We start from the raw sequence: 12,919 nt of genomic DNA, 5'->3' as shown, positions 1-12,919 counted from the left end.
CCCAAATAGTTTTATCTCCTTAGGAACTGTGGAAAGAAAGTGTGTCTAAAGCTACTTCTTTGAAACTTTCTTCTATTAGCTCCTGTCAGTTTGCTAATATAATAATTTTCTACATGAATAGTATGTAAAATATGCTTTAGACTTAAAAAGATCTAAGGAAGAGCTTTGGACAGCTCTCCCTCTACACACACACACACACACACACACACACAATGCTGGGACACAGAAGGTACCGACTAAATATTTATTGAATTTATAAATATTTGAAGACCTATTTTTAGATAGGGGAAAAGGAGATCAAATGTCTGAAAGTGCAGCTGTAAGTAGGAATCTTTCCTCTAACACATAAGTCTTTAAAGAATATTATCATGGGGGCACCTGGGTGGCTCAGTGGGTTAAGCCTCTGCCTTCAGCTCAGGTCATGATCTCAGGGTCCTGGGATCAAGCTCCACATCGGGCTCTTTGCTCTGCGGGGAGCCTGCTTCCTCCTCTCTCTCTGCCTGCCTCTCTGCCTACTTACGATCTCTGTCTGTCAAATGAATAAATAAAATCTTAAAAAAAAAAAAGAAAGAATACTATCACGTCTGAAGCAAAAGAAGTATTCAATTTTAATATAAACAGCATGCAGGTTTCATCACATTTATTTTATTTGCAGTGGAAATGAGAGTTTCTATAACTTAGTTCTTCATTCATTATCAGTTCATTCACTCACAGTTTTTTGAGTTCTCACGATGGGCCCGCCAGGCACATGTCCGGGCATTAGAGCGAACATGGTAAATTCAGGCCCGTCCACATGGAGTTTACAGTCGTTGGGAAAGAAGGTCGATTAAACAAGGGATTGACAATGAAGTGTAATGAGGACTGTCCCAGGCCACATGAGCTACATTTGGAGCACAGAGCAGGGTAACAGAACCCTGTGAGGATGGGCGGGCGGTGGGGTGGGCAGAATAAACAGAATGATCACACAGGAGGCTGGAGGCCGCGGTCCTTGGAGGCCTGTTCAAAGCAGAGCTGACGAAAACCGCCCCAGTCTGCACTCAGGCCCAGAAAGAAAGGTCTGAGTAGAGAAGGTGCTTCTGTGATCTGGCCGAGGTCAGCAGGCAGGTCACTGACTTGCCCTTTGGGAAAGCATGGAGATGATGGTGAAGGTCAGGAAGATCACGCCGGCTGTGCCCCCGATCAGCAGACCCAGGACGCTGCCGTGCACTTGCATGGCCTGGCAGCGCTCCCCCGTGTAGAAGAAGGCATGACTGGAGACACACCTGGGGGGAGAGGACACAAGAGGAGTGTGGGACACACCTGAGCCTCGAGCGCTCTGGAGCAGCCAGCACCGACTGCCACAGTGGCAGGGGACAAGGAGTCAGTGGCCCCATATGCCTGGCCCCATTCCAAAGGCTTTGTATGAGTCAGTTCAATCTTGCAACAGCCCGAGGAGGGGGTGTTTATTACCCTTCTCATATCCTCATTTTGCAGAGAGGTTAAATCACATGCTCAAGGTCACAGGGTTAGACTTGACGTCTAATCCCTGGAAGCCTGTCTCCAGACCAGGTGTCCTGGCCTGAGTGCAAGGCTCAGGAGGAAGGTTTGGGGCATTTAAAGAATATGTGGCCCCCACCGCTTCAGACTGTAAGTTACAAGGGAAATTCTCCAGATAAGAGTCTGACCCTGAGCATCATATGGAGCTTGAGAACTTCTAGACGGCATCAATTAAAATGTTGCCGTAAGGTGAGGATCCTGCCATCCATCTCCCAGGCCACCCCGAAATCTGTGAGATCCTAAGCACACTGACTCCTGCCCTCTGTGGGTAGACAGACCCACAGAGTCCACACCTTGGGTTTGCTTGTTTGTGTTTTAATGTCATCTGGTGGAGAGATCAACTAATATCAGACCCAAGGTATGGGGGTGATGTTTCCTCACTTCTGGGGCAATGGCAGACTTTGTTTCAAACAACATTCTCATCACAAAGTCTAACCACGGAGCCAAATGTGACAAAAGTAAAAAAGTTACTCCTTTTACTCATTCTGGTACTATTTTACCTCCCTCATCACTAGCCTAGACATCAGCTTCTTAAAAGTCAGTGTGGAATAGGGGCTCCTGGGTGGCTTGGTCATTTAAACATCTGTGTTCCGCTCAGGTCATGATCCCAGGGTCCTTGGATCAATTCCTGCATTGGGCCCCCTGCACAGTGGGGGGTCTGCTTCTCCCTATCCCTCTGCTGCCCCCATCCCAGCTGTGCATGTGCTCTCTCTTTCTCTCTCTCTCTCTTTTTCTGTCAAATGAATCAATAAAATCTTTTTTAAAAAATAAGCGCCTAATAACAAGTTTGTTCAATTTTTCTCTGGCCTAGTCCCCTCCAAAACACAGTTTAATGATATTCTCGAGGATTCCCTTAGAGGACCTTATCCCGCACACTGCAGGTTTGTGGAAAAGGGATGATTTGGCTGAGTAGAGGGTGATACACAAGTGGAAACCATGGCCTTCCTTACTCTGAGGGTAAAGCCAGCTGGGACACATATGGAAATCTAGTATCCAAGGCCCCATCAGCTGAGAGGCACAGACCCACGGCTGTGGAACCCTCAAGAAACGACGAGGGCATTCTCTGATGAAAGAAACAAGCACTGTTGGGAAAAGTGGTTTATTCCTGGGACGTGGAAAACAAAAGGTAAGCCTAGAGTATCCTGTGATGCCAGAAAGTAAGACTATTCACAAAACGGGGAGCGGGTGCCGAGACAGCACAGGAGTCAATCTAGAAGAGCCGCCAAAGGTCAAGGCCGGGACGCCATGAGCAGCAAAGGCAAGACTGGCGTTACGGAACTATGGCCCAGGGAAGAAAGTAAACATTGATGCGCCCTTCGTGATATAAATAACGAGTTGCATGAATCAATGAATCGGGAGGAGTGGACCCTTATTCTTTCCAGCAGAACTTCACTTACTGAACACAGAGGGAGTGCGGGAGATGGAAAATCGCCACTGGACTATTTCAGGGCCATCGTGGCAATATGTCCGCCAATGGATGATGACATGAGCAGGTGAGGATTCTAGAAAAAGCAGGATGCCTGCACGGTCTCTGAATGTCTCTCCCAAGACATGTCTTAACAGCAGAGTGGGGAACGGACACCCTGTGGCCCGGGAATCAAGGTCACAATCACCAGCCGTAACTCCTTGGACATCACGTGCCCCTCATATGGCCCACCAAGAAGGGGTGTACCTCATCTTTGCTCTTCTTGCCAAAAATGTACGATCTCAATATAATCATGAGAAAACATTAGACACAACCAAATGGAGGAGCAATGTACAAAATAACTGAGCAGGACTCTTCAAAAGTGTCGAGGTAGTGAATGGGGGGGCAGACGGAGGGGTTGTCCTAGCGTGAAGGAGGTTAAGGAGACGTGAAACCGAATATAATAAGGGGCCCTGAATTAGATCCCAGAACAAAAAAAGGACATTGGCAAAAAGAGTGGAGAGATCTGAATGAGGGCTGTGGTTTAGCAAATGCTATTGCTAATTGCATTTAGTTGCATTATTGCTCATTTCTCGGCTTTGCTAATTTTGCTAAGGTTGTGTCAGATGTGAACATTTGTGAATGGGAAGGTCTGCAGTGTTTTTGCAAATGTACCTGTAAATCTAAAATAATTTCAACATAAAGCTTAAAAAAGAAGAAACAAAGTGGAGATTGAAAAGGACACTGAAGAAACCTAGGTCTTTTGAGCCAAGAAGCCAGTCGCTACCTCTGCCATTCTTTCGCCACATGAAACTGATGCTTTCAATATGTATATCATTTTATGAAATATTTTATGCAAACAACAAAAATTATGAAAAGAAATATTAAATCTAGCAAACTGTGCAGACAGACACAGATGCACGTCTCAGCTCTGGTATTTGCCATCTGGGAAATGTTAGTCTTATTATTTCGCCTCTCTAAGCTTCAACTTCTTTATGTGCCAAATGGGGAGAACAAGGGTCCTTATGTCACAAGGTGGTTGTGAGGAATAACTGGGATCATGCATGTGTACTGTTCAGGGAAGCACATGATCTATATAGCAAGCTGTCAAAAACTATCAGATATTCATATTACTATTATTGAAAACATAACTATAATCATAGTACAATAGAACAAATAGATGATAGAAATAATAATTAATCATAATTAACAAAAACACTGGCAGTCAGTAAAGATTTAAGCGTGGTCTTCATTTCCACTGAGGCAGGTCATGCCGTTCCTGGGCTAAAAGCTCTGGAACATTTGTGACCGCTGCAGGGGAGTTCAAAATCCCAACAACATTCAAGATGTTGTTGACCACATCCTAGAGGTGGGCAAGGGATGAAAGCCAAGAGTTGGGAGATTTAGGACCCCTCTGCCCTGGCAGGACCCCGGCTATGCTCTGACAGCACAAGCCCACTGATGCAGAGCACAGCTTTGTGGGGTCAAAGTGACCCTCTGATGTAGTCCTTGCCCTAACCTGAGAACAGAGTCTTTTCCCAGGTGAGGCAAATGTTTGGCTCACCTCTGCTGACCCCCTCACTACCTCCCCACTGGCCACAGAGCCTACCTGCAGCTCGCCATCCCCTTCACATTCACACAGATGCCTTCATTTTGGCAAGGGTTCGGGTCACATGGATCTCTGAAGTACTGTGGCCAGTTGTGGTCTTCCAGAGGGCCTGTGTTCTCCACTGATCGCTTCTGTCGGCCTGGCTGTCCCTGGTCCAGGTTGCCGGGGAGCGCCTTCTCTAACAAGACCTTTCCTGAATATTCTTCTGAGATCTGCTGCTCCTGATCCTGGAGAACAAGGCCTTGGGGAGACAGCCTTGTGCCTTGAGCTGGAACTTCAGTCTGGTTAAGGTAGGTGATATCTTGAGGAAATAGAGGGTGGTGAGGAAGAAAGGCAATTAACATCTGATTAGATTAATTTTCACTTCTGGAGAAAGTTCCCTGGGCCACCTCCATCCCTCATGGAAGCCACCTTCAGTGACACGGAAAGGTGGTTGGAATCCAGCTGATTCTCATGTTAGCGATTTTTATTTTCAAAGTAATCCATTCACATTTTTATTTGTTATAACTTGGAAAAGGAAGCACAAAGCTAGCACAGCTAGAGTGATCTAAACTAAATTGAAGTCAGCAAGCTATCATATTTAATAAATTATCAAAAAGATGACACCAAAGTTTTAGTTTCTCCCAAGAACAGTTAAAGATGTGAATCCTTGAGCAATAGCTCTCCTAGAGGCCATCTTTTTTTTTTTTTCCTGGTCCTCAAAAAAAAAAAAAAAAAAATTTCCCCACCCTCCATGAGATGCTCAAAAATCGGTGCAAAATCAGTAGAAGTCCCAGAACATAGGATTAGTTATTCAGGAAGATCTGCAAAAGTACCTTCAAAGTCCACAAAAAGTATAAGGTCATCATTTTTAAGGAAACTCTTCCTTTTTAGCATTTGGTGGGAGATGACATTACTCCAGCCCCAGTCGATGCTTCTAAAACAACCACAGTCGTTATCGTAGTTTCCCACAATGGATGGCCTGTCCCAGATGACGGAGCCATTTATTGCTGCAAAGTTATAAGTAACATGACATCACATTATCTCTTTACACTTCATTCTCCAACTTCCCTTTAATGAGTATATAAGTTTTGTTAGAAAAAAAATATGTTGGAAAAATATCAGATTATTTATATTTTCCAGGAAAATTAAAACGCAGAATTGGTAAGGGGGAAGGGCAAAGAACCAGAGCTCTGAAGGGTCAAATTGTCCATTACCAAGTTACTTCCTCAGTGAAGACAAAGGGACAATGAGTGCTCTTCCTTTTAAGGCTTAAGACTTTTCATGTGAAAAATTTAAAAATCTGCCCATTTGTTTTTTTAATTTTTTAAAATTATTTTTATTCATATGTAATGTATTCTTTGCCCCAGGAGTATGGGTCTGTGAATCATCAGGTTTACACATTTCACAGCGCACATCATAGCACATACCCTCCTGCTCATTTCTTTTTGATATGAGTTTATCCCATTAACATACTGATGATCACTGGTATTTTAGGAGTCAGTGCATTAGTTCTGCATGGAGGCTAGCAAATTCTGAACAATTGCTAAGAGACAAGCAGTATCTATCTTCTCATGTAGACTGCATTCGAGGAAGCAGGTACTGCCTGGTTGGCTTATATTCTAGGTACTGGCACTGAGTTTGGCAGAGTGAAAGTCCTTAACAAATGTTTGATAAGTGAATTTGGAAAAGAGAAGGGAGATAAGATAATGCTGAAAATGTGACTTAATATTCCAGCATGACTATGGTGCTGATGTACCCAAAAAGGAAATGCAAGAGGAATGTTCATCTCTTGTATCCACATGGGAATCACATCCACTGGCCCTTTCCAGTGGAGCAGCAGATTTTAGAGCACCTACCTGAAGATGTATGGGACCTGGAGGTAGTGAACACCATGCTTGAGGACATTCTATTTCTAGCATCAGGTTCCTGGTCGAGGATGGTCATTACCGCCTGTCTGTTTTCCACTGGCCACTCCAGGATAGCATCATTCTCCCCACTGTACAGGTGAAAAGTAAGTCCTAGGTAGCCAGGGCTACTGGAGTTGAGTCTGCCATTGGGGTATAGGGTCAACCCAAAACCATATCCCTCTGAGTTGTAGAATCGAGGGCTCCGGAGCATCTGCCCTGGAACCGTGTTCTGAAGGACCTGGGAGATATTCCGTATGGTCCAAACGCCTGTAGGACATGGGGTTTCCGTCAGAGTGATATCATCCAGGTAAATTCCCCCATTTGAGTTCTGGGGGTCGCCTTTTGTGCCCTGGAATAGATAGCGAAACTTCTTTTCTTCTCTGAGCGTCACATGGGCAATTTTCCAATTTTGGTCCAAATCTCCTGAGGACAGAGGAGAAGGTTGGTGACAACTGTGTTCAACATTTAAGTGTGGCCTATAAGCCTGCTAGCACGCAAAGTGCTTTAAAGATTTTATTTATTTATTTGTGTGAGAGAGAAAGAGAGTGAGAGAGAGAGCTGGGGCGGGGGCAGCAGAGGGAGAGGGACAAGCACGCTCTGCACTGAGTCAGACCATGAGATCATAACCTAAACTGAAATCAAGAGTCAGACCCCTAACTGACTGAGCCACCCAGACGCCCTGCATGCCAACTGCTTTATATGAAGTATCTAATTTAATCCTCACAATATCCCTATGTTATAAACTGGTTGAGAAACTTTTCCCTATGGTTTATTTTAATATTCAGATTTCAATCTTTTTTTAAGATTTTATTTATTTATTTGACAGACAGCGAGAGCAGCAGGAACACAAGCAGGAGAAGCGGGAGAGGGAAAGCAGGCTTCCCACGGAGCAGGGAGCCCAATGTGGGGTTCAATCCTGGGACCCTGGGATCATGAATTGAGCCAAAGGCAAACGCCCAAGGACTGAGCCACCCAGGCGCCCCTCATATTCAAGTCTTAATCAGAATTTGTTTTCCATTATCATTCAGTTCCAGAGGTTCAGTGTTTCCCCCTGGGCTTCATAGTATAAATGCACCCTATCCCCTAATGTTTGCACTGAATACCCAAGTAATAGGCTGAACCATAAAAATAGCCATTTTGTAAGCTCAAAGTCAAATAATGGTGATTTCATATGGTCCAACCCATGACTTGATGCCAGAGAAATATATGGTATGTTCTGGAGTGAATATTCACATACAAGACAAATTGGATCTCCCCTACGCAAGACCAACTCACCCACTAACATCCAAATTTTTCTCTTTGTATTATCTGAAATCCCACCAAGTAGGGGATCCATACTTTAAAAAAAATAATAATAATACAAAAAAAGTTGCCACTATCCAGATAAGTCACATTCTAGTGAAAATTAGGTCTACTGGGTTTTTTTGTTGTTGTTGTTGTTTTTTCCTGAGACTGAGCTGGAAGTGAGAATTTTGAATAAAGACCCGAGGTAAGAAGTTGAGAAGGCTGTTCTCGAACATGGGTTCCTGTTGCTCAGCATAAGAACCCAGAAAGGAGCTTGAAGGTCTAGGCAGAGGAAACCTCCAGGCCACAGCAACTCAGAACTGGTTAAGGATTTGCCCCTACTTTGGCAGTCAGACAGTGTGCCTTAACCCGGGACTCTGAAAGGGAAAGAAAAATGCTAGATCCCAAGTGGGGATCCTGTTGGCTAAAATGAATTTCAACAGATGAATTTAAACAGATGAGTGTTACAGAAGTTTAGTCTGAAATGCAATTGGCCAGAGGGCTTTGGAAGTATTTTTCCTCCTTCTTGTATGTTATAACCAGAAATCTACGTACAGAGCTCTGTTCTCACCAGACTGAAGAATGACTTTATCTCCCTTTGTTGTCAGTCACTCTCTCTCAGGATGACTTCAAGGGACAGGTCTAACTTTCTGTTTTCTGGAGTGGAGCTGGTTATGGCCTGTGTGATTAGGTTACCTGCACACAGAGGAGAGGGCTTGGGAGGGCACATTGACCACATCTATAACCTATAAACAGATGTAAGTACCATCTCCTGGGGACAGGACTGCAGTCACATGGAGGATGCATGGATCTGAGATGTAATGGGTGTAGGATGTCTGGAATAAGGACAGACATACAAGATTTTTACTATTTACTCAACAGGGTTAAACCATCTTCATATGGATTGTCACCTTGAGATTGAAATGTGGGAACATGGTACTAGAAGGAAGACCCAAGGGCCCATTACCATGTAGGCAGAGACTCAACTGTAAAGTCTTTAAGAATGCTTCCTTTCCATGCTTCCACGGAGCTGCTGAATCAGGCAGATGATAAGTAATACTAAGATTATTTGGGACACAATCTCATCCTTGTTTTTTCCAATTTGTCACCTATAAGGGTATCCTAGCTTCAGTAAAAACAGAAATGTGTGTGTACATACACACATCTGTATGCAAACATTTTGCATTTAAGTTCGCACATAAACATCGATACATTTATATACATGGAGAGAGGTAGACACATTTTTATGTAAGTATTACGGTTAAAAAATATGACTTGCTAAAGTGAAGAGCTATTCAAAACAAGCCATAAAGGACTCTTAATGATAGAGAACAAACTGAGGGTTGCTAGAGGCAGGCGGGCAGGGGAGGGCCTAGAAGGATGATGAACGTTAAGGACAGCACTTGTGATGAGCACTGGGTGTTCATGTAAGTGATGGAAGTGATGAATCCCTGAATTCTACTCCAGAAACCAACATTGCACTGCATGGTAACTAACAAAATTTAAATTTAAAGAAATAAAATAAATAAAAACGTGGAAAAAGTATAAATAAAGAAATAAAGTCTCCATATATTTAAAATTTTAAAAAGTTGTAACTATCTTAAGTTGAATACCACACAAACATTAAATGATATTCAACTAATATTTTAGAAAAGCTTCATTTACAAGTCAGGATCAGAATGAGCTACTTTAGAAATCCACTCCTGTGGCACTCTTAGGAAACTGAACAGAGACACACTTTGAAGTCAATGGAACTCAAAGCAGAGCAGTGTCAGGAAATAAGTGAAGCGTGAGAAGGTTGTTTGGTTGATTCTGTGCTTACGAAGCTGACATTGTCAGCTTTATACAGAAGTGAGCCATAATAGATCCCATCAGGATTACTGAGATTTTAATTCATTGTCTCATTAAAAAAGTACAATCCTTGGTAACATAGCAAATTCCCAACTCTTGAAGAGCTCCTAGCTGTCATCCCTCCATTTGATAGAGATGCTCTGTACATGTCAGCCAGAAAAGAGAACCCTCCAAACCATTATCTGTTGCACTCCCAGGTAGCCTACGGAGGGCCTGGGTAGAAGTCATTCAGACACCTGTTCTCTGGAGTGACCTCTAAGGAAGCTTCCAGGCTTCAAGAGCAGCAGCTTCTTCTGGAAGTACTCAAATGATGTTTTGTCTGTAGGGACTCCTTTTATTTTATTTTATTTTATTTTATTTTATTTTTTAAAGATTTATTTATATATTTGACAGACCGAGATTACAAGTAGGCAGAGAGGCAGGCAGAGAGAGGAGGAAGCAGGCTCGCCGCTGAGCAGAGAGCCCGATGCGGGGCTCCATCGCAAGACCCTGGGATCATGACCTGAGCCGAAGGCAGAGGCTTTAAACCACTGAACCACTCGGGCGCCCCTGTCGGGACTCATTTTAATGGAGAACTTCTTCATTGAATGGAGATGAATGTGTGTCTCTTCTGGTTGCAATGAACCCCACCACCACAAAAGAATGTAAAAATGAATCTCTATAACCCTGGATCTTGATTTACACCCAGATTAACCTCAAATCCAATTATCTCCCTTAGTATTTTAAGGTTTTCATGCTGACCCTCTTGTAGAGATACATAAAATTATCCTTAGAAGTCTAGAAACAATATAATTAAGTTAATATTTACACACATCCTGTTTCCCTCCAACTTCACAAGTAGGCTTCACATTAGTCCAGTGTATTAAATAACGGTACTAGATGTTGGCTAATTGAACGTAATAAAATATAATAAATAAATAAACAAATAAAACAGGTGAAGAAACACTTGTCAACTACCAAACCATTCTCTCTCTAGCAGCACCATCTCCCGCTTCCCTTTTATTTCCAGCTCTACCCCCGAATCACCCATTTTCTCTGCCCTGGCTGTCTCCAGAGCTGTAGTGGAAATCAGATTTCTGTATTCTGATTGGCCTCTTTCAAAAGTATATTTCAGCCTTGCCCAAATTTTCAATGTGGTTTCTGATTTCTGAGGGCTTAAAATATTCATGGAGGGCTTAAAACATACCAGTTATTATAGTGGGCCCTTAGATAAGGAAGAGGGGGCTGGAAGAAAAGGAGGGAAAAGGGGGAGAGGAGGAGGAAGAGGAGAAGAAGGCACAAAGAGAGGGGAGGAAGGGAGCAAAGGAAGGGGAAAGGGAAGGAGAAGACACAGCAGGATTCCAGACTTGAGCCAAACCAGCCCCTGCATGAATGTCTCCAGGTACCTTGGAAGGTCTGCAACTTCACCAGCTTGCGAACATTGCCTGTGCTGTCATCCCTCTTGACCCAGATGACGAGTCGATCTGAAGGGCTTCCTGTCATTTTATAGAAAAACTGCAGGCACTGCTGCTTCCTCTTTGGGTAAAGAATCCGGGACTCTAGGAGAGCTGCCTCTTCTGCCATCCCCGAGCTGGTGCTGAAGTGCATGAAGTATCCAGCGCCTGTTGGGAGGAGCAGCCCAGTGAACCATCTCCAGTGGCCCCACCCCGGGGCATCCTGGGCTCCCGTAAAGTGAATCAGTGAGCAACAGCCATTACGCAGGCAACAAAGCCAGAACCCTTCTGGGGTAAACTAAAAGAAATGAAAAGAAAGTGGTGTGTTTTCTTTCTGCCTCCATGGACAGACTCCCTGGTGAAAGCCCCAGCTCCCCACTGCCTTTGTCCCCAAGCTCATGAAATGTACTCCTCTGACTTAATGAGATATGGACTTTAAGCAAAGCTTGATGGAATTTAGCCTCTTTGAGCTGAATGCTTATTTTCCTTATCTGTTTTCTTGTTTAAAGATCCATTCCAAGGAAAGGAGCCGATTTCCTAGCTGTAGAAAGACAATGGGATTCCAATGTTTAGGGACTGGAATTGAAATACTTGCAATGATAAGGGTTCTGTCTGTCCTGTTTCTAGCCTTAATTGGATGCATTATCCGAGGCAAAGTCATCTTTACCATGAGGTAAGAAGGGCATTCAAGGCTTATTACGGGACTAGTTGAGGATTTGTCCTGAACATAAAGAAAGCTTGGAAAGAACACTGAAAAGGAGGGTGAGAAGTGTCTGGGTTTATAACCAACCTGAGGTCTGCTCAACTCCTATATCTTAGAGCTCTCTTCCTGCAAAATGGCAGGCAGCTAAAGGCATACATCGTTTGGAAAATCAGCACATCACAGGGAAACACAAAGAATGATTCTTGCATATAAAGAAGTCCTTTAAATTGTACTCCAGAATTCAGCTTCTTACCAAAGTATCCACTCAAAATATCTCATAAAGTAAAAACAAAGTGAGCACCTACGACAGTTTTAGGTACTTTGGCCCTGTGGCTCTCCACTTCATCCTGCCTCATATGTGGAGCATTGTACCTTCCATGATGGCAACAAGCATCACTGTTTGAATGGGCTCTCTACAAAGCTTTAAAAATATCTAATGACTTTAATATTATATTAGGAAAAATTATACGTTCTTGCATGTCATTCTCTGTACTTGAGCTTACTAGCCTGAGCTCTCGGCATTGTGAATTACTGAGTGCTTCGGTTAAATAAAACCAGTGCCTGGGTTAGCTCACATGGCTAAGAAGGTCTCCAGATGGTCCTTTCTGAGGAATTCCACCCGGGGGGTACTGAGGGATAGGAAATGAGAGCCTAATAACCCAGGTTTGGGTGCTGGGAGACCTGAATTCTTGCTCATCCAGGGCCACTAATTCAAAGGTATCCATTCATCTCTCCTGGTTTCAAATGGGAGGTGGCTTCTATCCCAAGGACCCTTCATGCTCTTTGAGTCTCTACATCTACCGCAACACCACTAGTGGTCTCTAGCTGCCCAAGTTCACCTGGTAAAACTTTTCTAGATATTTCTCTCGGGGTGTGGTCCCTTCCTTTCCTATTAAGGTGCTGGAACACTGTTCTAACACGTTTCCCTCACAGGACGGTCACTCTTCTGTTCAGCTAACCCTAGCAAAAGTCCGCAGGAGAGATTGGATGAGATACTATGATGGAAATTTAGAGGGAACTTCAGACTGAGATTCCCTTTGGACACTGGAGATTATGTGTTTGATATGATGGGTGGCATAGACTTTCACCCATTGCCATGACCGGAGGAAGAGCAGCCATTGTTTGTGACCTCTGACCCCAGTGGCCTGGCTTCTGGGTGACCACCTGGGTCCCTTCTGTGAAGGAAATCCAATTGACAGACACAGGCAG

At 43.8% G+C, this 12,919-nt stretch overlaps 1 protein-coding gene across 1 annotated transcript in view; it reads right to left on the bottom strand.

Annotated features, from left to right (window-relative positions):
* Positions 1-730: 730 nt before the first annotated feature.
* The window catches only part of MEP1A (meprin A subunit alpha), a 37,088-nt gene continuing 24,899 nt past the window's right edge, over positions 731-12,919 (bottom strand). The window contains 5 exon segments of the mRNA XM_044237464.1: positions 731-1,262; positions 4,551-4,851; positions 5,366-5,539; positions 6,389-6,862; positions 10,960-11,175. Coding sequence (XP_044093399.1) covers positions 1,106-1,262; positions 4,551-4,851; positions 5,366-5,539; positions 6,389-6,862; positions 10,960-11,175 — 1,322 coding nt within the window. The 3' untranslated portion in view covers positions 731-1,105.

This window comes from Neovison vison, chromosome 1, assembly GCF_020171115.1.
Source record: "Neovison vison isolate M4711 chromosome 1, ASM_NN_V1, whole genome shotgun sequence".
NCBI lineage: Eukaryota > Metazoa > Chordata > Mammalia > Carnivora > Mustelidae > Neogale > Neogale vison.
Note: the sequence above shows the minus strand (reverse complement) of the source record. Positions and strands in the feature narration are given on the sequence as shown.